Source organism: Perognathus longimembris, chromosome 14 (assembly GCF_023159225.1).
Source record: "Perognathus longimembris pacificus isolate PPM17 chromosome 14, ASM2315922v1, whole genome shotgun sequence".
Classification (NCBI taxonomy): Eukaryota; Metazoa; Chordata; class Mammalia; order Rodentia; family Heteromyidae; genus Perognathus; species Perognathus longimembris.
In genome coordinates, this window is record NC_063174.1 from 25,467,101 (window position 1) to 25,492,872 (window position 25,772).

The following is a 25,772-nucleotide window of genomic DNA, read 5'->3' on the forward strand; positions in this document are numbered from 1 at the left end:
TGCAAGTTTTGAAGACTTACATTGTTTAGTCTTTAGGAACATTTTATGTATTGAAGTATATTCGCTATTTATTTACAAGGAGTTATTAAAAACTTGTGGGTGTTAGCTCAGTGGTGTAGTGCTTGTCAAGCATGTTTTGAAGGCCCTATGTTCTACTCCCAGCACTACAAATGGAAAATAAAAAGTAATATCTTGAATTAAAGCATCAAACTTTTAATAGCCTAATTATGTAATCATAAATTAGGTTCCTTTACAGATTAAAATTTTAACCAGATTATCTCCTTTGGAAATAATCTGTAAATCAGTAATGACTTTTTTTGAGAAGATGAGCTAGTTTGGGTTTAGTGGGGAAACAAAAGTATGAAAGATACTAATGTAATTTTCAGCTACTATAAACTGTGCAGTTTGGTTTTAGTTTCTTAGAGGAGCTATTTAAAGTGATTTTTCTAGTCTCTTGTTAAAGGAAAAAAGTAAATTTGGTTAAATAAATAGAAACTTTACTGGTTTATGCCTGGAATCTTAGCTACTCAGAAGGTTGGGATGTGAAATTGGTTCAAAGCCAGCCTGGACAGAATAGCCTTGAGAGATTCTATCTACAATTAACCATCAAAAAGACTGGACTGGAAGGGTAGGGTGGCTCAAGTGATAGAGCACCAGCTATAAGGTATAAACTTGCATGTGCGTGTGTGCACACACATTTCAAGTGATTCTATGCTAATAGAGAAATTTAATTTTAGTTTCAGATTCTGATAGTTTAGAGTGAATATTGATGAAGTAATTTAAGAAGTGTTTAATAAGATATGAGTCGTAGAGGTAACTAAGAAGTTGATTTGCTAGATTATTTTGTCTTTTGGTTACTTTTAATCTTTTTCTTTTTATGTTAAAGATATTTTTATTATGCACGCTGGGTCAGTATACTTTGGAATTGTGACTGGAGCAGGAATTTAGATGAAATTTGTATTTTTGATGGCTATTTCTCAAAATGATTAATGCTTTATCTGTTATTACAGATATTATTTTCTTTTTTTTTTTGTTTTGTTTTTTTTTGGCCAGTCCTGGGGTTTGGACTCAGGGCCTGAGCACTGTCCCTGGCTTCTTTTTGCTCAAGGCTAGCACTATGCCACTTGAGCCACAGCACCACTTCTGGCCATTTTCTATATATGTGGTGCCGGGGAATCGAACCCAGGGCTTCATGTATACGAGTCAAGCACTCTTGCCAGTAGGCCATATCCCCAGCTCCACAGATATTATTTTCTTACTCATTTGTACAATTAGACTTTTTATTTACTTACTTTTCTCATATTGTCTTAAATGCAAAATCATGAGCTCTCCCATGTCTTTTCTTATTTTTTTGTTTATTTGTTCATGGCTGGTACTCTGCCACTTGAGTAATGTCTCAAATCCTGTTATTTAAAATTTGTACTATAGCTATAATGCACTGTTTTAAAACATTTATAAAAATAATTTTTTTTGTCTTGGTACTGGGGCTTGAACTCAGGGCATAGGCACTGTACCTTAACTTTTGTCACTCAAGGTTGGCACTGTACCACTTGAGTCACAGTTCTTCTGGATTTTTGGTGGTAACCTGAAGATAAGAGCCTATGGACTTGCCTGCTTGGGCTTAGCTTCTGAACCTCAGTCCTCAGATGTTAGGCTCCTTAGTTAAGATTGTAAGGTGTGAACCATTGGTGCCCAGCTCTATATTTATAAACTTTAAAACATCCCATTAGTAAGGGATCTGCCTGTTTTGTCAAATACTTTGTGCTTTTTTCTTATGTATATAACTTTAATATAAATCTGGATGTTCTTATTTGGTATGAGTGGTCCAGCCTTTTTCCTACTGATTTGAAATAAATTATAAATTATAAATTTTTGTATCTAATTGTATTTGGGCTTTTGAGTTCTATTGTCTGTTCTTTTATCTTTTGTTTATTTTCATACCCCATGTTCAATTATCTTAGCCTACTTGATTTTAGAAAGTGATTTCATCATTTATAGTATCCTCCAAACTAGAAATGTGGATGTGGTCTTAAGACTCCTCACTCAGTTTCACATAATTACCTTACCTTAGTTGTTCCATTCAAGTATTTCTGCTTGTATTGACTTGATATACTCTTCTTAGATCTAGTGTACTATTGAAGTAATTTTTTTTTTTTTTTTGCCAGTCCCCTTGGACTCAGGGCCTGGGCACTGTCCCTGGCTTCTTTTTGCTCAAGGCTAGCACTCTGCCACTTGAGCCACAGCACCACTTCTGGTCATTTTCTATATATGTGGTGCTGGGGAATCGAACCCAGGGCTTTATGTATGTGAGGCAAGCACTCTTGCCACTAGGCCATATTCCCAGCCCCTATTGAAGTAATTTTAATTGGTATTCTTGAACTTATTTTTTTTGGAGTCAGGATCGCACACTGTAGCTCAGGCTGACTTTAATTTTATGCTATCCTAGTTGTCAACATTTGCTTTTAATTTCCTAAGCTATTTGTGTTTTAGTAAGCTATTTCCTATGTCTTGATGTGTTTTCCTTCAGTAGTTTCAGAAGTTCATGTGAAACTAGAAACTATTCTCAGGTTTTCTTGTATATTAAAAATACAAAAATCAACTGGCTTTATCCTAAGCATGTCCTAAGGTTTAAGTGTATCTGTTTTATGCATCCTTTGCTACAGCGTATCTGAGGTCCATTTTTCTGTAGCTTATACATGTTGATAATACTATATGTAGAATTTAACACCAGAATCATTTTTTTTTGTTGCTTTGAGTTAATTTTATCAGAAACTAGCCCTGAGGTGAGGAATATATCTATATTCAAGGCAGATCTAGCTAGGTGTTCTGATCATACCTTTTTTTTTCTTTTTCTTATAACAATTGAGTTAATCTGAAAATGGGGCTGATGTGCTATTGGAAGGAAAAGCTGCTTTCTTTTCAACATTTAAATAGGGCTGTGATGGCCACTTTTCCATATACATTGTTTTGTTTTATGCAGTAAGTGGTACCTTGAACAATCCACTTCAATTTTTCCCCCTAAACTAAAAGTTTAGGACTTTTAGTGACTGTCCAGTGTGCTGGTGGTAATATTTAATACCTATTTATTTTCACATATTGTAAGTAGTGTATAACAGTACCATACAATAAAAGGAAAAAGGTACTTGATAGAATGGGGGTTTTATAAGGTTTAACTTTTATAAGATTTGACTGAATTTTTTTTTTCTCTCTCCTGCTTCCCATTTAGGTTTTATAGGTTCCTATTAACAAAATCACCATGGAGTTTTATGAATCAACATATTTTATTGCCCTTATTCCTTCAGTAGTTATTACAGTAATTTTCCTCTTCTTCTGGCTTTTCATGAAAGAAACATTATATGATGAAGTTCTTGCAAAACAGAAAAGAGAACAAAAGCTTATTCCTACAAAAACTGATAAAAAGAAGGCAGAGAAGAAAAAAAATAAAAAGAAAGAAATTCAGAATGGGACCCTCCATGAATCTGATTCTGAGAATGTACCTCGAGACTTTAAATTATCTGATGCTTTGACTGTAGATGATGAACAAGTTGTACCTGTTCCATTGAATGTGGTTGAAACTTCAAGTGGTGTTAGGGAAAGAAAGAAGAAGGAAAAGAAACAAAAACCTTTGCTTGAAGAGCAGGTCATCAAAGATATTGATGCATCAAAGATTCCTGGCAAAAAAATAGAAACTGTCCCAGTTATAAAACAGCCTAACCTGCCCTCTGAAGCATCTGCCTCAAAGAAGAAACCAGGGCAGAAGAAGTCTAAAAATGGAATTGGTAATCTATTTAACTTATTGCATGATTGTATTAAGTCTGAAAACTCAAGTTACTATGTGTTTACTTTTATCAATATTAATTGTTGATGAAATTGGTAATGGTCAAAAAACAGTATTTTGAACATCTTAGAAATACAGAAAAAGCTGTGCGCTCATGATTGTAATGCTAGTTACTCAAGAGGCTGAGATCTGAGGATTGCACTTCAAAGCCAGCCGGGGCAGGAAAGTCCATGAAACACTCCCAATTAACCAGCAAAAAGTCAGAAGTGGAGGTATGGCTCAAGTGATAGAATGCCAAAGCCATGCCAGAGTAGAGCACAATGCCCTGAGTTCCAGCCTCCAGTAATGGCACCAAAATAAATAAAACACACACACATATATGTACATATACACATATATATGTATACATATACATGCTGTGATAAGAATTAAAGATGAAAAGATAAGGCATATTCCTTGATTTGTTTTGCAAACATGTATTGGGACATTTGTATTATGTGAGGCTTATACTAGCTACTAGGGCTACAGAGATGAATCGTGCATTTCAAGGTAGTTACATGTTAGCTGGAGACACAGACACAACTAGATCATTAAAATATAAAAACTTTGTTGGGTGTTAGTAGCTTACACCTGTAATTCTAGCTCCTCAAGTGGCTGAGATCTAAGGGTCACCATTTGAAGCTAGGCCAGGCAGGAAAGTCTGTGAGACCTATCTCCAGTAAACTGCCAAAAAACCTAGAAAGAGCTGTGGCTCAAGTGGTAGAGGGCTAGCTTTGAACAAAAGAGGCTCAGGGACAGTGCCCAGGCCCTGAGTTTGAGCCCCAGGATTGGCACACAACACACAAAAACACATAGAAATTTTTATTGTGATATTTCAGGTATGTCTAAACGAGTGTAAGAATTCTAAAGTAGGCCACTTAGAGTATAAAGTTTTGGGAATTCTCAAATTTGAGTAAGTGCAAGCTAGTCTTTTTTGGCTGTCAGGAAGGGCTGTGATAGGTACCCAAGGGAGGTATAGGTTTAGTCAGGTCTATATCCACAAATTCTGTATTGTCAGATTTAATCATCAGTTTAAAATATTCGAATAAGAATTGTGTCTTTTATTGAGCATGTACGGGATTTTTTTGTTCTTTGAATAATATAGGAACCATTTTTGTAGTATGTACATTGTATTAGGTATTTTATAATACCTAAAATGTATGGGAAGAAGTGCACTGGTTATATGTAAATCTTATACTCTTGTGTAAGGGACCTTAGCATCTGTAGATTTTGGTATTGCAGGAAAGTTCTAGAACCAGTTTGCAAATGGATATCAAAAGGATAACTGTATAGCAGAAGGGACCTTAAAATTGGCAAGTGATGTGTGGAACTGAGAACAGTTCACTTTGTATGAAAGAGCTTAAAAGTTATTTGTTTATCTTAAAGGTGTTGTTATTATAACTATGACCAAGAATGATTATAGAGGAATAAGAAAAAAGTGAGGAAGGAAGATACTTAACTAAGCCACCCACAAAATGTAATGTATGTAGACGTATAGAAGAAATTTAGAAGTCAAAGTGGCTATTACTTGTAGGAATTGCCTAGGGTAAGGGTTAGGGGGAAGAATAAAAGGCTTTACATTCAAAGAGGAGGCAGTGCCTGAGCAGGAGGTCTTTAACATTAAATCACTTCAAGCATATGGTGACTTCATTCCACACTGACTGAAGTGTAAGGTTTATGTAGAATGTGTTTTTATTGCCAGCCTAAAAGATCCCAGTAGCTAGATCTTGGTGTTTTTATGTACCATTTCAGGAGATGGGAGTTCTTAGGTTAACTGTTAGTGAAGATTTTCAGGCCAGGTTAGTGACATGGTCAGATTAATAGTTTAGAGATCTTTGGCAGAACTTTTGACAACAGATTTTATGTGGCAGTATTTGATGTAGTATTTAGGAGGAGATGGTATAGTTTACAAAATCAAGAATGACATGACCACGCTCATTATAATAGGAATAGGCAGTTAAAGGTGAAAACAGGATCAAAGCTATCTTCTAACTTGTCAGCATTGGCAAACTGCAATCTGTTTATTTGTTGCCTATTTCTGTTTTATGGCCTGTGAGCCAAGAATAGATTTTACATTTTAAATAGTTGGAAGGAAATGTATAAAAAGACAGATCATGCTTAGAGAAACATAGAAATTATGAATCAAGTCCGACTGTCCATAAAGGTTTTATTTTTGGCACAGCCACTTTTTTATTTATATATATCTTAGCTTTCCCTGTGCAGTGGCAGATTTGAGTAGTTGTGATAAAAATCTGTAGTGGCTTACAAAGCCTGAAGAATTTTCTATCTGGGTCTTGACAGTTTTCAAATGTCTGGTTGAAATGTGGTTGTTAGTAGAGAATGGGCAGATTAGAGTGATTAGAGAGGAAAATGCTTTGTGTTTATGTTCCAGGTGCTTGTATGGCACACTTAGGTAGACAGCAGCTGAGGATGTGGTCTGTGAGTGTGGAGGAGTAAAGTTTTAATGTGGGTACACAATAATTCAGAAGCTTTAAATATGAAGGTAATAATTGAAGTTCATAGGTATAGGTAAGGCCATCTGAAAGATCTATTTAAATTGAAGATATAACTGAGGAATAGCATTGAAGCAGTTTACAAGGAGAACTGTAAGAAATACTGTGAGTGTAACAAAATTCTGGGAGTTGATAGGAAACAATTTTTTTTTTCTTTTTCTTGTGGCACTGGGGTTTTAACTCAGAGTAGTATTGTGCTTTCTGTGTAAGGGCTGTACTACTTGATCCAGCCTCCAGCTCTGTGGCCCCCTGCCCCCTTTGTTTGTAGTATTTATTTTATTTTATTTTTTACCAGTCCTGGGGCTTGGACTCAGGGCCTGAGCACTGTCCTGGCTTTTGTTTGCTCATGGCTAGCACTCTACTACTTGAGGCACAGTGCCACTTCCGGCTTTTTCTGTTTTTATGGTGCTGAGGAATCGAACCCAGGGCTTCATGCATGCAAGGCAAGCTATTCTACTGCTAAGCTACATTCCCAGCCCCTGAAGTAATTTTTGTCAGAGTTTTCCATTTTTGCCTGAGTCCTGCCTTGGACTATAATCCTCCTTCTTGAGTAGCTGGGATGACAAGCAAAGCCCCACCTCATCCAGCCTTATTCAGCTGGTGGGCCCTTTTAACCTTTTGTTCTGTTTTTATCTCCTGAGCAGGTAAGGGAGTGTGTGTGTGTGTGTGTGTATGTGTGTGTTGTAAAATGCATATAGCATGAAACTTAACATTTTCACAATTTAAGCTCTGTGGTATTTATAAGTACATTTACAATTTGTACCCTCTGCAAATTCTGGTCTTCTCCAGCTGAATCCCTAGAACTGTTAAACACTAATTTCCTTGTCCCCTAGCTCCAGGAAACCACCATTCTGCTTTTAGTCTTTATGAATCCAAGTACCTTTGGAACTTCATATAAGTAGAATTATATAATATTTGGTCTTTTGTACAAGCTTATTTCACTAAGGACAATGGAGAGGAATTTTAAGAAAGAGATAAAGACTAACACAATGAAATGCCGAATAATAGTGAAATAAGGATTGGATATTATTTATAGTATTGGAGCATTTGGGACACTGGAGACCGATTTAATTCTTTTATGGAGTAGGAGATATAAAAATTAGGTTTCAAGGGGCTGGGAATATGGCCTAGAGGAAAGAGTGCTTGCCTTGTATACATGAAGCCCTGGGTTTGATTCCTCAGCACCACATATATAGAAAATGGCCAGAAGTGGCACCGTGGCTCAAGTGGCAGAGTGCTAGCCTTGAGCAAAAAAAAAAAAAAAAAAGCCAGGGACAGTGCTCAGGCCCAGACTTCAAGGCCCAGGACTGGCCAAAAAAACCAAAACAAAACAAAAAACATACAAAAAATTTAAGTTTCAAAATTAGGTGAAAAGTGATTAATAGAAAAGGGTATATAGAAACTTTTGTCTATAAAAAGAAATGGATATAAGAGGCTGGGAATTAAAGTGGTAGGGAGGGTTTTATATTTTTTTAAAATGGTAGAGACCTGACTATATTATAGGCTGAGTAGTATCAGTAATGGCTCTGGAATGGGATACAAAAGAAGAGCCAAGTACATTGAAGAGCGTGTATAGCAGACTAAGAAAGCTGTAATGAAAAGCTTGTTAGCATTAAATATCAAACATTAAGGTGGTAAAGCATTCGTAAGAAGTATTGATTAATAATCACAACCCCTTCTGATGTATTTATTTTTTGCTATGATGACTTTTTTGTGTTGTTTATGTTTAATAAAGATGACCCGGAGAAAAAGGTAGACACGCTCGTGGCACCTTCAAAAAAACAAGAAGTACTACCCTTCCATCAAGAGATTAAGCAAGAAGGTGGATCAGGAAAGAAGAAAGTTTCATCAAAGAAGCAGAAGACAGAAAATGGTGAAATATGTATATCTATATATAATAAAGGCTAATTGTAGAGAATTAGGAGAGGATCCTTGGAGACCTCGTGTGATTATGAATTCCCAGTTTTAGTGTGTGTTATAATTGAAATTCTAATATGAGTCAAATTCTCCTTAGCATTATGGCTTTGTCTTGTTTTAACAGATAAGGCTGAATGAGAATAAATTATGGTAAGAAATTTATTTGAAATTTATATATTATAAATATTCTCCTTAATTTTTTAGGAAAAACAGCATATAAACTTGAGGGAAGAAAAATGGTTCTGAAATACTTAAATTTTTTTTCTCCATTTAACTTTTTATCATACTTATTAATAGATTAAGTGTACATGTTAACAAGCTTCACTATATTTCCGTACATGCAAATTATCCTGCATTCATTATATTTGTAATCCTTTTGTCCCCTAGGTATCCTTTTGTGCCTTTTCTTCTCTGCTCCCTTAGTTGCTTTCCTTTTCTCTTAAAGTCCCTCTTCTACTTTGTATTTTTTTTTTCCTTTTGGTTTATCATATATGAGAAAACACATGTAATACTTATTCTTTATAATGTCACTTAAGATTATACTTGGAGACATTACGTAGGTCTAGCATTATCCTTCATCCTTTATTATTTCCTATATAAAATGTGCATGTTGGTATGGCAAACAGCCTGTTAAAAGGGACAAAGCATTGTTACAATTTCAGAATTTTTACAGAGAAAGCTTGATTATAAACTTCCTGGTGGTTAAACAATGATTTCCAAATAGTATTGGGTGGTGATATCAACTAGTGCTTGGAAATAGTCAACATGGAAAGGGAAAAGGTGAAGTTTTATTTGCATTAATAAAATTATTACAGATCAGATAGGAAAGAAATATAGCCGAATGTATTTGATAATACTAAGTTTAAAGAAAGAGGGGATTACAGTGGGTACAAATGCTTATATCTATCTGTCTCTTTATTTTTTAATTTTTTTTTTTTTGCCAGTCCTGGGCCTTGGACTCAGGGCCTGAGCACTGTCCCTGGCTTCTTCCCGCTCAAGGCTAGCACTCTGCCACTTGAGCCACAGCGCCACTTCTGGCCGTTTTCTGTATATGTGGTGCTGGGGAATCGAACCTAGGGCCTCGTGTATCCGAGGCAGGCACTCTTGCCACTAGGCTATATCCCCAGCCCTATCTGTCTCTTTATTTATCTAATAGATAGATAGGACTATAGAGAAATTTCCATCTGTGTGTGGAAAATTGTGTATGTAAACAACAGATGTCAGGCTTTGTGTTCAAGTTTGTATTAGAGTTCTTTGCAGTAAAATGAGGATCAAAATTAGGCTTCTCCATTAATTTTACTCTGGAAGTTTTGATAAGTATAGAAAAATATGTGATGGAAATGAGCGGTCAGGAGGCTGAGGCAGGAGAATCATGAGTTTGAAGACAGCCTAGGCTCATGGCTGTGTCTCAAAAACAAGCAAATGGGACCAAGTGTGATGATAATACATTTATAATCCCAGATATTTAGCAAGCAGAGATTAGGAGGATGCAGTTGTACGTCAGCCTGGTGAAAAAGTTAATCTACACTGAAGGCATATGTAGGTAGACTATAGTAGAAGGCTGGCCTTAGGCAAAAAGCATGAGACCCTATTAAAAAAAAAATCTCTAAAGCCAAAAGGGAATGAATGGTTCAAGTGCTTTTCTAAGTAAGCAAGAGGCCTAGTGCTACTAACAAACAAAACCAAAACCAAAACAAAGAAAAACCCAAACCCAAAGACAACCCCAGAAACATTAAGAACTACCTAAAGGAAATGTAAAGTTTGCAGATACTATTAAATGATGTACACTACTCATTTTTTAAGTGGATCAAATGGTTTATTAGAAAATAAGGATATTGTATTGATACTTTTGAATTAGGTGAGTGTTTTGACTTTTTTTTTTATTGGTTGCAGTACCATAACTTGAACTCAGGCTCTTAAATTCTCAGCTTGCTTGCTCATGATTGGCATTCTACCACTTGAACCACATTGCAGCCTGGCCTTTTGCTAGTGAATTGGAGATGAAATCTCACAGACATTTGTCTCCTGGCTGGCCTCAATCCTTGATCCTTTAAGTCTCAGCTTCCTGAATAGTTAGATTACAGGTGTGAACCACCTGCACTTGGCTTTTTTGACCTTTGACATAAGAATTTGAAGCTAAATTGAACAAATAACTAGAGAGTTAAAAATAACTGCACTTACCATTAAATTTTAAGCATGCTTGCATGTTTAATTACTTTGGTTTTTATAAAACCTCTAGTAATTGTGATTCTGTTGAACCTAAATTGCAGTCTTGGTAGATGAACCCCTTATTCATGCAACTACTTACATTCCTTTGATGGATAATGCTAACTCAAATCTTGTGGATAAAAGAGAAGTTACTGATCTGATTAAACCTGACCAAGTGGAAGGGGTCCAGAAATCTGGGGCTAAAAAACTGAAGATTGAAACTGACAAAGGTAATATATACAATGTCATAATCTGTTAAATTATAAAATAACATTTTTGAGTCTTCGTGGTGTTCAGAATGTTTTCTAATTTTATCAGTGAAGTGGAAAAGACCTAATAGAATGCTTATAGAATCTTGCCAAAAGACTTACTGGTAGTATTATAGTCTACCCTTCTCAATTTGTAGGCCTGGATGGACCTTGGAATTTGATTTGCTTTAGAATTTGTAGACTTGGACATTGGAATTTGATTTGCTACAACTGTTTTTGTCTTCTGGTGATCTTTTACCTCCTGCCATTATCTCCTGTGTGATATATTCCACTCCTCCCCTTTTATTTTGGGCCAGTCATGGGGCTTGAACAACTCAGGGTCTGGGCACTGTCCCTGAGCTTTTTTTTTTTGCTCAAGACTAGTGCTCTACCACTTTGAGCCACAGTACCACTTCCAGTTTTCTGGTGGTTAATTGGAAATAAAAAGTCTCACAGATTTTCCTGCCTGGGCTGGCTTTGAACCATGATCTTCAGATATTAGCCTCCTGAGTAGCTAGGATTACAGGAGTGAGCTACCATTGCCCAGCTTTTACCCTTCCACTTTCAAAATAGACAATTTTAAAGAGCAGTGTTAGGTTTATAGAAAAATTGAGTGGAAAGTAAAAAGAGTTGCCATGTCTCTCCTTAGTGTCATGCATACACACAACTGCCTTTTAAAATTTATGTAGCTGAAATGTTAAAAGCAGTAGGCTCCTTTGGGTTGGATAGGTTGTAGTTCTGTCAAGAAAGTGAAGTTAGTTCCTAATATAGAGAGCCCTGGGAGAATAGAAGTGGATGAATTCTGAGTATATTTCATGAATACACTTTTAATGTCAGAATTGCTTGTAAATATTTGATCTTCGTAGACTTGTTTCATTCTTTAAATTACCTTAGAGCTTATTTATTCAGCTGTGGGATTTAGTTTATGTCTGTGGGATTTAGATTATCTCTTGGGATTATTAAACTTAAATGAGGATATTGTAAATACATTTGATACATATAGCAGCACATACTGGCATTTTAGCATTCTGCAATTTGTGCAAACTTTTACTTGGTATAATTATTCCATAGTACAGATGATATACACATTTTTTTCTTCCTCTTTACTAGAGCATTCATTGTTATTTGACCTGAAGTATAAGTCTATTTTTTCTTGGTTAACTTTCTGGGCCAGGAATTCTTGATTTTTATTTGTGCGGGTTATTTCTTATGCCTCTAAATACTGCTTTTTTTTTTTAATTAAGAAAATGCTGAAGTAAAATTTAAAGATTTTCTTCTGTCCTTGAAGACAATGATGTTTTCCGAAGATGAGGCTCTTTGTGTTGTAGACTTGCTGAAAGAGAAGTCAGGTGTGATACAAGATGCTTTAAAGAAGGTAAGCTTATTTGTTGATTTTGGTGAACAATTTAGAAGTCCATCAAATAAGACTTCAGCCAGAGGAACCTTGTTATTGTCTATTCCTGTCTTTAAAATCCTGTACCATAGTTGTGCCTAAAAGTTCTGGAGTGCTTTCAGAAATTGTATAGTTATACTAATCTTTGTGCTTTAACTTAGCTAAACATCTTTTGAGTCATGTAATTTGTTTTGTTTGTTTTGCCAGTCCTGGGGCTTGAACTCAGGGCTTGAGCACTGTCGATGGGTTCTTTTTGCTCAAGGCTAGCACTCTATCACTTGAACCACAGCGCCACTTCTGACTTTTTCTATATATGTGGTTCTGAGGCCTCAAATCCAGGGCTTCAAGTATGGGAGGCAAGCACTTTACCACTAGGCCATATTTTCAGCCCCTCATGTAATGTTTTGACAAGAACCAATTGCTTAAAAATGAATATGATTTTTATGGCCTTGAAGTAATTTGGCACTTGGCTAAACTGTATTGTGCTTTGACTAGACTTATTAAAGTCAAGGTTAAGTAATTTCTGTATAGCAGTAGAATACTTTTATGATTAAAGATAGCACATTCAGAAATACTGAGATCTTTGTTTAGTGTGTGTATTTGTTTAAAATGTCTATATTTTTCCCTTCAAAAGTAAGTGATTTACACCGCAGAGTCATTGCTGTGGTAGATTAAAAAATACTTAAGCTCTTAAACAAGAATACCTCATGGATTTTACATTGTTCTTATGGGTTGGGTTCACTGTACTATCATGTGTACTTTGCCATGGTGGAAAGGGTACTTATGTAAGTTAATATAACATGGTGCTGGTATTTAATATTAGATGGTTAATGAAACTCTAACTTATTCTAAAGCTTGGTGTGTGTACACACATATGCACACCCAACCTGCATCCTTATCTGCTTTAAGTAGAGTAAAGCACCAATGTAGGGCTTGCTTGTAATTTCAGCTGTTAAGGAGGCTGAGATCCAGAGGATTGGGGTTTGAAGTCAGTCTGGGCAGAATTGTCTGATAAACTTATCTCCAAAATAACCAGCAGAATTCCAGGCTAGAGCTGTGAGTCAGGGGTAGTTTATTAGCCAAGTAAGTGCAAGGCCTGAATTTCAAACTCTGGCACTAGACCCCAAAACTTTTAGAGTGGTTTAATATTTTTTTAATGAAAACCATTCTACTGTGAGTTATCACCTTTTCACTTATTAAACTTCTCTCAACAGTAAGAATATTTCTTTGGTTGGTTAATCAACAAGTGTTTATTATTTATTGGATTTTCCTACTGTATAAATATGAAGGGATTCCATTTCTTTGAAGTTGAGCTATAATTTTCCTGTAATACTGACCCAGTTACTCTATCAGTTTTCTCTTGGATGTAACATGTCTTTTTGGTCATTAGTTTCAAGCTAGTATGTACTACTAAAAGCTTTTCTATGTCTTTGAACTAACTGAAATAATTCTTATTAAGCACTTGTCTCTTCTCTCCCTTTCTTAGATTTCCTGTCTTAGTCCTTTAAATAATATGAACAACACAATAACAAAAAAAGATTTTAGGGGCTGGGAATATGGCCTAGTGGTAAAGTGCTCGTCTCGTATACATGAAGCCCTGGGTTCGATTCCTTAGCACCACATATATAGAAAAAGCCAGAAGTGGCGCTATGGCTCAAATCGTCGAGTGCTAGACTTGAGCAAAAAGAAGCCAGGGACAGTGCTCTGGCCCTGAGTTCAAGCCCCAGGAATGGCAACAAAAACAAAACAAAAAAGTTTTTACTTTTATCTATTATCTGCCCTTGAGAAGGACCCTAGCTAGCCCTTCTTTTTTAAAGCAGTGTATGCTTTTTTGTTTGCTGCCTGTAAGTAGATAATTTCTAGGCTGCTGTTACTTTTACTTTGAGATTTACTAGCTTACGTTTAACCTCATTATGAGGTCTTACTCTCTGAAGTTTTTCTTGTGATTTCTCTTCTTTGCTCTTGTTTTCAAGAAGTAACTATATTCAATCATCTTTTTTTCTGGTAATTTTTTTTTATTTACCAATTGTGTTTTTCCTACAACTTTCCTTTTAAAAATAGAGTATGTAGATACAGTGTTATATTATGCTTTTTTATGATCCGTCCGTCCATCTGGCCTGTCTGCCTTCCTATTCTGCCTATTCTGCCTATCCTGCCTATCCTGTCTATCCATCCTGGTCCTGGGGCTTGAATTCAGAGCCTGGGTTCTATCTCTGAGATTTTTTGCTCAAGGCTAGTGTTCTGCCACTTGTGTTAAACCTTTACTTCTAGCTTTTTAGTGGTTAATTGGAAATAATTTTATGGACTTTTCCTGTCAGGCTGGCTTTGAGCTGTGGTCCTCAAATTTCCACCTCCTGCATACTAGGATTATAGGCATCATGAGCAACTAAGTGCCTTGCTGACTTCACTTTTTCATTTTATTTTACTTGAAATTTATTTCACAAATACTTTTCTCCTAGGAAGGGTATTCCCCTAGATCACCTCTATACTTCAAGGTGATAATGGTGAAGGACCAAGACAGGCTGATGTTCTTCTAAAATAGTCCTTTGGCTCCTGTATCATTGGGTTCTTAGTAGAGAAAGTCTCTTTTCATTCATTCTGCTTCACTGTTAGTTAGTGCTCTCTTTGAGCAAAAGTTGTGTGGTTTTCCTTTCTTCTTCCTTCATTTCTCCTCTTTGAGACTTCCAAGAAACTTACTCCTTGAGATATTTGCATTTGTTCCTTGTGTCAAATGAGGAATTATTGGTTTTATCTTCTGTGAAATGTTTGTTAACTTTAGAGAACTACCTACCCTTGGCACCTCTGCAGCAATAGGTATGCTCTGACAGGATTGTTAAGCACCTGGGAAGTTTGGTCTTCACTTCTTTGGCAGTCTTTTTAGTATTGTGTTGTGATTATAAGTAAATGATTGTTTCATTGGAGGTAGGTTATGTTTTGGTTTCATATTCTTTCTTTTAGTCTTTCAGAAGAAAAAGAAGGGAAATTATAATTTTGATGTTATGCTTAAAACTAGAAGTCCTATAATTCTTTGTTAAAATGTGTTTCTTGATATGTAATTCTTTTTTTTTTTTTTTTTTTTTGGCCAGTCCTGGGCCTTGGACTCAGGGCCTGAGCACTGTCCCTGGCTTCTTCCCACTCAAGGCTAGCACTCTGCCACTTGAGCCACAGCGCCGCTTCTGGCCGTTTTCTGCATATGTGGTGCTGGGGAATCGAACCTAGGGCCTCGTGTATCCGAGGCAGGCACTCTTGCCACTAGGCTATATCCCCAGCCTGATATGTAATTCTTGATTGATTGGTAATTTTACATGAATGGTGTGATGATTTTCCTAAATTTTGCAGTTCAGGCAGTCTTTACTTTGTATGCTATACATAGACCTCTACATAGACCCAAGAATACTTGGTATTAGATTATTTCTTTTTTTTAAATTTTTTATTAAATTTTATTGACAAGGTGATGTACAGAGGAGAGTACCGCTACATAATAAGGTAGTGAGTACATTTCTTTTAATATTTGTTACACCCTCCCTCATTTTTCTTTCCCTTCCCTAGTTCAGGTAAGCATATATACAATATCCAGTGTATCACAATCATATACAGTAACCACATGGTGTACACCACAGGAAACTCACCTAGTATGTAAAACCTAACGACAACGATAAATCCTCCTGTTTCTCTCTCTTGGAGTTTGTTTTGCTTAGCCTCATCTTATATAACCATATGTACATAGCTGTTGAGCTCTTAAGCTCTTGTGAACCTCTGATAGGTCTGTCCTAGACCTTTTTATGCTTATTCAGTAACTGTTTGGTTTTAGAGACATAATGTAAAGTTACTAGCTAAAAACATGTGGAAATACTATTTGAAAAGAAGTTTGTTGTTTTACAGACATGATCTCTACTGTTCTCTCCCCCTGCATCCCAACTACATATCAGGGAGACCATGTGCCTTTGTTCTCTGTGCTCTAAGCTTATCTCACTCAACATTATTTGTTCAAGATCTGACCATTTCCCTGCGAATGCCATTATTTTATCATTTCTAATCACTATGTAGTATTCCATTGTGTACATGTACCACATTTTTTCGATCCATTCATCTGTAGTGGGGCTTCTGGGTTGTTTCTGTATTTTGGCTTTTGTGAATTGGGCATCGATAAACATGGATGTACAGGTGTCTTTATGGTATCCTGGATCCTGTTGTTCAGGATAGACATACCCAGCTGGGTCTTAGGGTATGTCTATGCTGAGTTTTTTGAGGAACCTCCATACTGTTCTCCAGAGTGGTTGTACTAGTTTACACTCCCACTAACAGTGGAGAAGGGTTCTTCTTTCTCTGCATCCCCTCCAGCATTTGTTGTTGCCTGAGTTCAGAGTATAGGCCATTCTAACTGGAGTGAGGGGGTATCTCAGAGTTGTTTCTATTTGCATTTCTTTTACTGCCAGGGATGTTGAACATTTCCTCATGTGTTTCTTTGCCATTTTTATTTCTTCTCCTGTGAAGTCTCTCTTTAGTTCCTTTGCCCATTTAATAGTTGGTTTACTGGGTTTGGAGGGGGTTAGTTTCTTGAGTTCTCTGTAGGTGATGGATATTAGGCCTTTGTCTGTTGCTGTGATGGTGAAGATCTTTTCCCATATGGTTGGCTGTCTTTCTAGTTTAGTGGCTATCTCTTTGGCTCTGCAGTGGATTATTTCATTTATAATTTTCATTAACTGTGTCAACTAATACTGACTCTGTATTGATGTCTCACTATAGTCAAATAAAGGAGAATTGACTGCACTTCTGCATCAGCTTCAGGAAAAGGAGAAATTGCTTGCTGCTCTGAAGGAAGATGCTACTGTGACAAAGGATCGCTGTAAGCAGTTAACCCAGGTGAAGACATTTTTAGGGTCGAGGGATATGCTTTCTAAATCAAAACAATGAAAGGATAAACATTGCCCCTATTTTCTGATTTCATTGTTTGTGTAATAGATTCATACCAAAAAGGTAATTGTTTTTCAGAGTTTTTGTAGTAAAGCTTCTCATTCATGATGCCATAACCTATATTATAGTTGAATTGTTAATTTAAAATAACAGTACTTATTAAATATCTTAATTTCATGCTATCAGAAGCATTGTAATGACAGGCATGGGAGTTTATTTTAAAATAGATCTGACCTATATCTATTCTCTGTAGAAGAAGTAGTCTGAGGTAGTCTTGTTTAAATTCAATTTATGAGGTAAATGAAAAGCATTCATAGAGGTTACTTACTTATGAACAGTATATTTATAATTTTTTTTTGGTGAGTTTTTTGGTGTTTTGGTTTTTTTTTTTTTTTGCCAGTCCTGGACCTTGGACTCAGGGCTGAGCACTGTCCCTGGCTTCTTTTTGCTCAAGGCTAGCACTCTACCACTTGAGCCACAGCGCCACTTCTAGCTTTTTCTATATATGTGGTGCTGAGGAATCAAACCCAGGGTTTCATGTATATGAGGCGGGCACTCTACCACTAGGCCATATTCCCAGCCCCTATATTTATAATTTTTAATCAGCTTCTTCAAAGCCATTAATTTTTGTTCAGAAGGGGAGGAAACAAACAAACAAAAAACAACCAAAAATTATGTAGAGGGACTGGGAATATGGCATAGTGGTAGAGTGCTTGCTTCATCTACATGAAGCCCTGGGTTTGATTCCTCAGTACCACATACATAGAAAAAAACCAGAAGTGGCGCTGTGGCTCAAGTGGTAGAGTGCTAACCTTGAGCAAAAAGAAGCCAGGGATAGTGTTCAGGCCCTGTGTTCCAGCCCCAGGTCTGACGCCCCCCCCCCAAAAAAAATCATTATGTTGAATAAGAGAAAATAATTCAAACTGTATAAAAAAATAACATGGTTTTCTTTTTCTTTCTCAAGTGCTTGTTTCTCCGTTTAAGAATTAAGTACAGGGGTAAATGAGTTTATGATTCATCCACCTTGTTGATATCTAGAGAATGAATAGGTCTTACTTAAATATAAATCCTGTATGTAATTTTCAAGTAAATGAGAAATCAGTGGAAGTACCCTGTTAGATATTATAAACCTGCTTCCTTACTGTTATTTAGTTTTATGTGATTGTTTGTTGACTGTGTTTAAAAATAAGTTAACTACTTTTTTATAAGTTGTACTTAAGATGTCTGTATTTCTTACATGGTGTATCAGTGTAACAACTTGCAAATACAAATAAAAATTTAAGTATATAAACTAACTTAGAATCAATGATAAATGACAGAGTTGTTTTGTCAAATTGTTTCTAAGAGCAGGGACATGGACTAATCATATCTACAGATGACTAAAATTGGTTGGCTTTGATATACTGTGATAATATTTAGGAGTAACTTGAAAAAGAAAGTGAAATTACCCTTTTAGTATTTGAATTGGGAAGATGAAAGATTTGACTTCTGAATTTTATTTTATTCCAAACCTTTGTTTAGTACAGATATAATCTCTAATCTTCCTTGTTTTTTTTTCCCCAGTCCTGGGGCTTGAACTCAGGGTCTGGGCCCTGTCCTTGAACTCTTTTTGCTCAAGGCTAGCACCCTACCACTTGAGCCACAGGGCCACTTCTGGCTTTTTCTGTGCATGTGGTACGGAGAAACTGAATCCAGGGCTTCCTGCATGTTAGGCAAGCACTCTACCACTAGGCCAAACTCCTGGCCCCTCTAATCTCTTTTAAGGGAAGAGATTATACTTTTTCCCTCTGTTTTAAAGACCTTTCCCCCCTCTACCAGGCCTTTTTTTTTTTTTTTTTTTTTGCCAGTCCTGGGCCTTGGACTCAGGGCCTGAGCACAACTGTCCCTGGCTTCTTTTTGCTCAAGGGTAGCACTCTGCCACTTGAGCCACAGCGCCACTTCTGGCCATTTTCTATATACGTGGTGCTGGGGAATCGAACCCAGGGCTTCATGTATACGAGGCAAGTGCTCTTGCCACTAGGCCATATTCCCAGCCCCCAGGCCATTTTTTTAACTGTATTTTTTTTGTCTTTTCTCTCTTGGTACTGGGGATCGAACCCAGGATGTTGCTAGGCCATTTTTAGTATCCTAAAAAGAACAGGTCCTTAGGAATAACTTTTAAATTAAAATAGGTTTTTAATAATAAAGTTAGAGTATAGGATTAATTCTAGGTTCACGGTGTTTTAATTTTTTTTAATTAAATTTTATTGAGAAGTTGATTGCAGAGGGGGTACAGTTACATAATAAGGTAGTGAGTACATTTCTTGTCATACTTGTTACACCCTTCCTCATTTTTCTTTCCCTTCCCTAGTTCAGATAAGCATATATACAATATCCAGTGTACCAAAATCATATATAGTAATCACATGGAATACACCAAAGGAAATTTACCTGGAACATTAAATGTAACGACAACAATAGAATCCTCCTCTTTTGGAGTTCTTTTTGCTTATCCTCATCTTATATAATCATGTGTACAAAGCTGTTGAGCTATTGTGATCCTCTGGTAGGTCTATCGTAGACCTTTTTATGTTTGTTTAGTAGTTGTTTGGTTTTAGATACATAATGTAAAGTCGCTGACTAAAAACATGTAGAAATACCATTTGAAAAGAAGTTTATTTTGTAGACCTGGTCTCTACTGTTCCCCCCTCCCCAACAGTGTTTTAATTTTTAAATCATTTTCCTAAAGCACTTTGTGAAAAAATGCTTATAAAAGAAGTTGGTCTGAAATTAGGTAAGAGGCAAACTTAGATTTTTTTGCCTTTTTTTCTTCTGAAAACTTTGATTTGTTTTTTGAACATCTTTTCAGCATTCATGATAATTTTACTCATGTGAAAAGTGTGTTTTAAATATTATTACTGGCTAATAGTACAAGTAAGTTCTTCACAGTTTTTTTTTATGCTCTCTCTCCCCCTACTTCTCATTGGTTTACTCTTTTAGGAGCTGATGACAGAGAAAGAAAGAAGCAATGTGGTTATGGCAAGGATGAAAGATCGGATTGGAACATTAGAAAAGGAACATAATGTATTTCAAAACAAAATGCACGTCAGTTATCAAGAGACTCAACAGATGCAAATAAAGGTATATTTTCGTTCTTTGGAAATGTGATAAAATGAATGCATCTAGTTAATTAACAGACTTTAAAGTGTCTTGTTATATGCAAGGCATTGTGCTGGACCATTGACGTAGGTTAGTCAAATTCACTCATTTTTAGGTAAATTTTCTGGTTGGGGATGAGGTAGGGAGACTGGAAGTAGACAAGGAAATACCCTATGGAAATAGATCCAGTATTATGTACTATGGAGCAGTGGAGATAGGAGGAAGGAACAAAGTGAGGTGTGTTGTATAGACTGTTGAAATTTTTGAATCAGGCATTGTAAAGTGTGAATGAGAAAAGGGTATGAGTATAAGTGCTACTTGGTACGATTCTTTAGTTCCATACCTAGAGATAATGGCTAATATGTCTCTTCTAGAACCCAGGATTATGTTTCTACTCTGTGCAAAATAGCATAATGAGAGTTCTGGGAATTGGGAGCCAGGATAGGAATGAAGAACAGAAAAAGATCTACAGAAGCAAGTGGAGTCCTATCTAAGAGGACCTTGCCTGAGACTTGGCAGATAATAAATGAGTTTAAGCAAGCCAGAAGTATTTATTATTATATTTAATTTTCACTCTGGCAACAATGTGTAGAATCAAACAAGGGGTAGTTGGAAGGTTTTTGGAGGAATTCAAGTCAGAGAAAACAAGGAGGCCAGGTGCCAGTGGCTCACACGTATAATCCTAGCCCTGAGTTCAAGTTCCCTGACTGAACAAAAAAGAAAAAGAAAACAAGGAACTGAAATCAATGTTGATAATGAAAGGATGAGTTTGAGTAATAATAATAAGAGTTGAGTAGATGGGGCTTGGTGTTAAGAATGGAGGGGATAAATTGGAGGAGAGAGGTGATGATAATGTATAGTGATTCTGAATGTTGAGTCAAGTTATCTTTTGTGTCTTTTTTTAGTTTGTACTCTTTAACCTGTCTTCTGTTAACATTTCTGGAGAGTCAGTTCTTGCTGTCTTTTCCATGTGTCATGAGTTTTCATAATTCTAATTAGATCTAGACTAATGAATTCTGCCTTTCTTTCTTTCTCCTCCTGCTCTGCCTGGTTCCATGTTTTGAAGAACATGGATTCAGTCTCCTTGCCAAATGAGCTTATAATACTACCTGCCCTTAGTTGAACTCTCTGGGGCCCAGTGACTCTTTCAAATTGTTACTCTCATTTGCTGGCTAATTACTTCAATTTGGAAGGTCTGTCATTACCTTAGACTTAATATGTCTAAAGTTAAATTCTTGCCTATTGATCAACATTATTTTCCTTATGCTTGAATTTAAAAAAATTTTTTTCTCAGTCTGAAAATTGGTCTGAGTCTTGAAGATACTTTTGCAATTAGTTAAGTATCTTTATTTCATAGTAGGATAATTATAGCCCTGTATTAATAGTTTGCTCTTTTCCATTATAACCAGTTGATACTAGATAATTTCTTATTTTTTATTGCTTTGATTATATTGTCAGTTTACCAGAATTTCCTTACTGCTATCAGAGTTTAAAATACTTTTCATGGAAATATTACTGATAACAAAAAAGTAGTGAGTGAAACTGTTGTCAGGTTGTTACTCTGTCCATGGCTTCTAGCTTTCATTTGGCCCACTCTTTAGTCCTGCCATTCCCCAGCCATTGAATATATTCTTTCTTGTCAATCAAGTTATTAGGTAACTGATTTTCATAGCTCTAAAGTGATCTTTTAATTCCTGTTTATGTTTATTTGAAATTTAACCAAGTACTTGTAGCAACATTCTTTTTTTTTTTTTAAGGTGAAGATACTGAAATGATTCATCATTCTTTTACTTGATTACTTATGAAGGTCAGGACATAGATTCCATATACATTCTCTGAAAAAGAGAAATAAGGACTAGGAATGTATCTAGTGGTGGAGTGCTTACCTAGCATGCATAAACCCCTGGGTTTTATTCTTCAGTACCACATAAATAGAAAAGCCAGAAGTGGTGCTGTGGCTCAAGTTGTAGAGTGCTAGCGTTGAGCAAAAGAAGCTTAGGGATAGTGCCTAGTGCTTGAGTTCAAGCCCCAAGACTGGCCAAAAAAAAAGGAAAAATAAGTATCTCAGTTTCAGCTAATTGAAGTACTAATAAAGTTATTAACACTTCATTTCTCTAAAATATTTGCCTACTAAAGTAAGATGTCTTTGTCAATATAAGATAATGCTGTAATTCTGAAATTTAAAATGAGAGGTTAGAAGAAAGAGTGACAGTTACAGGGGCTAGAGAGAGGGTTGAATGACGATTATTGGTTAATGGACATAAATTACAGTTTTAAAAAAATTAGACAAATGGTAGTAGATTGTACAATAGTAAGGATATGTTTAAAGCCACTGAACTCTTTATGTTTGTTATGATGTCAGGGATGTAGCTCAGTAGTAAAATCCTTATCTAGGATGTTCAAGGGTCTGAGTTGGATGTTCAGCAGTACTTCATAAAAAAGAGTAATATGCAGGGCCCCAGTGGCTCATCCTCATCAATCTGAGGATTGAGGTTCGAAACCAGCCTGGGCAGAAATGTCTGTGAGACTTTTATCTCCAGTTCAATCACAGAAAAAGCCAGAAGTGATGCTGTGCCTCAAATGGTAGAGTGCTAGTCTTGGGCAAAAAAATGAGCACAGACAGGGACAGCATCCAGATCTCAGAGCTTGCCTTAAGACCAGTCCCCCCCTAAAAAAAAAAAAAAGATTAATACGTTACTACATTTTACTACATTTTATATTACCATGTAGCATGTGTATAATTACTAACAGGGCATTTCTCTGGTAGATTTTTGTATCATGTAATTATTCAATTTGTTACTTAATATAAGTGAATTTGAGTATATTACGAGTTCTTAAATTTTATATAACTGAACACTTTCATTGAAAAATACTTCTCATATCAAATGTACAGGCAGGCTTAATCCTCTGCTGAGTAGGAAAGACCTAAATTTTTAGTTCTGAGAAGAAATTTTCTTTTTTTTTTTTTTTGGCCAGTCTTGGGGCCTGAACTCTAGCACTGGGTAATTACTGTTCCTGACCTTTTTTTGCTCACAGCTAGCACCTGACCACTTGAGCCACAGTGCCACTTCAAGGCTTTTCTGTTTATGTGGTACTGAGGAGTCAAATCCAGAGCTTTATGCTAGGCAAGCACTTTACCACTAAACCACATTCCTAGCCCTGAAATTAGGGCTAACTTGCTTTTTATTCTGATGCAGGTTCTATTTACATTTCAGTAAAAAGTAAAGTTCTTTAAATGTGTTTATATGTACTCGAAAAAATGGTTCGGATTTTATTCTACATTTTTTTTTAACATTCTCATGATAATAAAATTTCTTCTAAATAGGCAGCTTTTGGGCTAGGTAAAATGGCACATACTCCTTTTCCCAGCTCCTCATCCAACTGGTATAGATCTCTGTTGGAGGGTGTGGGAGTGGTGGGGAAGGTAAGAGGCTGGATGTAGGAGAGGATTAATGAGACCATATGGGGGGAGGCATGCACAACTGTATTTGTAGCTACTCAGGAGGTGGAAATCATTGCCTGAGGCCATCCTTGCAAAAAAAAAAAAAAAGTGCAACCTTACCTGAAAAATGGACTAAAAGCAGAAAGACTAGGGGCATGATAAAAGAGGCACTGAGTTCAGTACTCAGTACTGGGTGTTGGGGGGGGAAAGTAGCTTTGTCAGTTTTTCTTTTCTAAATCTTCTTTGTGTAAAACAGTTTCAACAAGTTCGAGAGCAGATGGAAGCAGAGATAGCTCACTTGAAGCAGGAAAATGGTATATTGAGAGATGCAGTCAGCAACACTACAAACCAGCTGGAAAGCAAGTATGTTTCTAAATGTTGTGTTTTAAGTTAAATGTACTTTTTTATTATAAAGGTGATATACAGAAGGGTTACGGTTACATAAGTCAGGAAATGAGTACATTTCTTTTTAGAGTACTGTCATCAAAATAATGTTTGATAGTAATTGGTTAGACTTCTGTTTTTTACATTCGCTTCTAAAATTGTCACTTTGTGAACAATTCTCTTTCACGTTGTGACAGACTTTAGCTTCATATAAACTACATATCTCTCTGTATTATGAATCTGTATCTTTTTATGAATGTTGTATACAAAATTACTTCTACTAGTGGAGCACTCTGAGAATTGATCAGATTGAATTTAAAGTTTTAAACCACATATCCCTACTACAATATTCTCTAACTTCATTATTCTGAATAGCACTTGGCATTGCTAATTAAAAAAGCTATTATTTTAAAAGATTTTGATCCAGTGGCTCTCAGGTGATGCTCATACCTGTAATATAGATGTTTCTAGACACATACCTGTGATATAGATGTTTCTAGAACCACTTGAGAAAAATTATATTTAAAGCTGAGTGCCAGTGGCCCATGCCAATAATCCTAGCTTACTCAGGATGCTAAGGATGAAGATCTTGGTTTGAACCTAGTCCAGGTGGGAAAGTCCATGAAATTCTTACCTCCACTTAGTCACCCAAAAAGCTGGAAGTAAGTTGTGGTTCAAGAGGTAAAGTGATAGCTTTCAGGTCCTGAGTTCAAGCCCTAGAACTGGCACACACACACACACACACACACACACACACACACACACACACACACACACACCTGTGTAAGTAGTTGTATAAGGGATTTCGAGTCAACATTTCAGTTTATGAGTATTATTATACTCATTAGTGTCATTTCTTTCATCTTCCTCACTGCTTCCTTTGTTCTCCCTAATCTCTCCCAGCTCCACCAAGAAATAATATTCTATAGAAGCTCATAGTATAGTTGCATGGAGAAATAAGCACTCTAACTTACTTAGTATTTTTTTTAACAACACAGGAGTTTATTTTATTAGAATTAAAAACATTCTCTGGCAACCAGATTAGTCCAGTTGCAATGAATTGGTTGAATTTAATAAGTTTCTAGGAGAGAAGTTTAAAGATGACACTGTCTAATCATGCTTATGAGTTTGTGTTCATCTATTTCTCTTGATACTTTATATTGATTTCTAGAAATTATGTAATTATCACTAATATTATTTAAGAATTTCACCCACCCAAACTTGACTATTAGTAGTCAATTGCATTCCTTTTCATTTTGCCATCAGAATTACCAGTTCAACAAAACCAATGTAAAATATGCTGTATTTATTCATTATGTATATGTGTAATGATGAAAGGTTCCTAACCCAGTTACTATTTTCAGGCAGTCTGCAGAACTAAATAAGCTACGCCAGGATTATGCTAGATTGGTAAATGAGCTGACTGAGAAAACAGGAAAGCTACAGCAAGAGGAAGTTCTAAAGAAGAATGCTGAACAAGCAGTCACCCAGTTGAAGGTAATACATTTCCATTTTTATTACTTTGAAAGTAACAGAGATATTTTTCTAAGTGACCTAAATGTATGTTTAAATTTGAGAAACACAATTTGAGGTTGAATGAGACACATAGTTTAAGTGCTCTGGCTATACAGAAGTGTCTTGATGAAAGGATTGAATACAAACCTGAGTTTGAAACTAAAGACTGAAGATAGTTGAATGGCTAGCATAAGTGAGTAGTGGAATTTAATTTCACATTTGAGGGTATGTAAGGCCTACATGTATAAAGAAAATATGTGGCTAAAATTACCTTTTAACATCC

At 36.1% G+C, this 25,772-nt stretch overlaps 1 protein-coding gene across 6 annotated transcripts in view; it reads left to right on the forward strand.

The window, feature by feature from the left end:
* Positions 1–25,772, forward strand: part of Ktn1 (kinectin 1) — a 94,026-nt gene that overhangs the window by 12,415 nt on the left and 55,839 nt on the right. For all 6 annotated transcript variants that reach the window (XM_048362920.1, XM_048362921.1, XM_048362918.1 and 3 more), the window contains 8 exons: positions 3,227–3,779; positions 8,066–8,203; positions 10,518–10,685; positions 11,948–12,078; positions 16,843–16,959; positions 19,990–20,130; positions 23,847–23,953; positions 25,339–25,471. In XM_048362920.1, coding sequence (XP_048218877.1) covers positions 3,257–3,779; positions 8,066–8,203; positions 10,518–10,685; positions 11,948–12,078; positions 16,843–16,959; positions 19,990–20,130; positions 23,847–23,953; positions 25,339–25,471 — 1,458 coding nt within the window. In that variant the 5' untranslated portion in view covers positions 3,227–3,256. The remainder of the gene's footprint in view (positions 1–3,226; positions 3,780–8,065; positions 8,204–10,517; positions 10,686–11,947; positions 12,079–16,842; positions 16,960–19,989; positions 20,131–23,846; positions 23,954–25,338; positions 25,472–25,772) is intronic.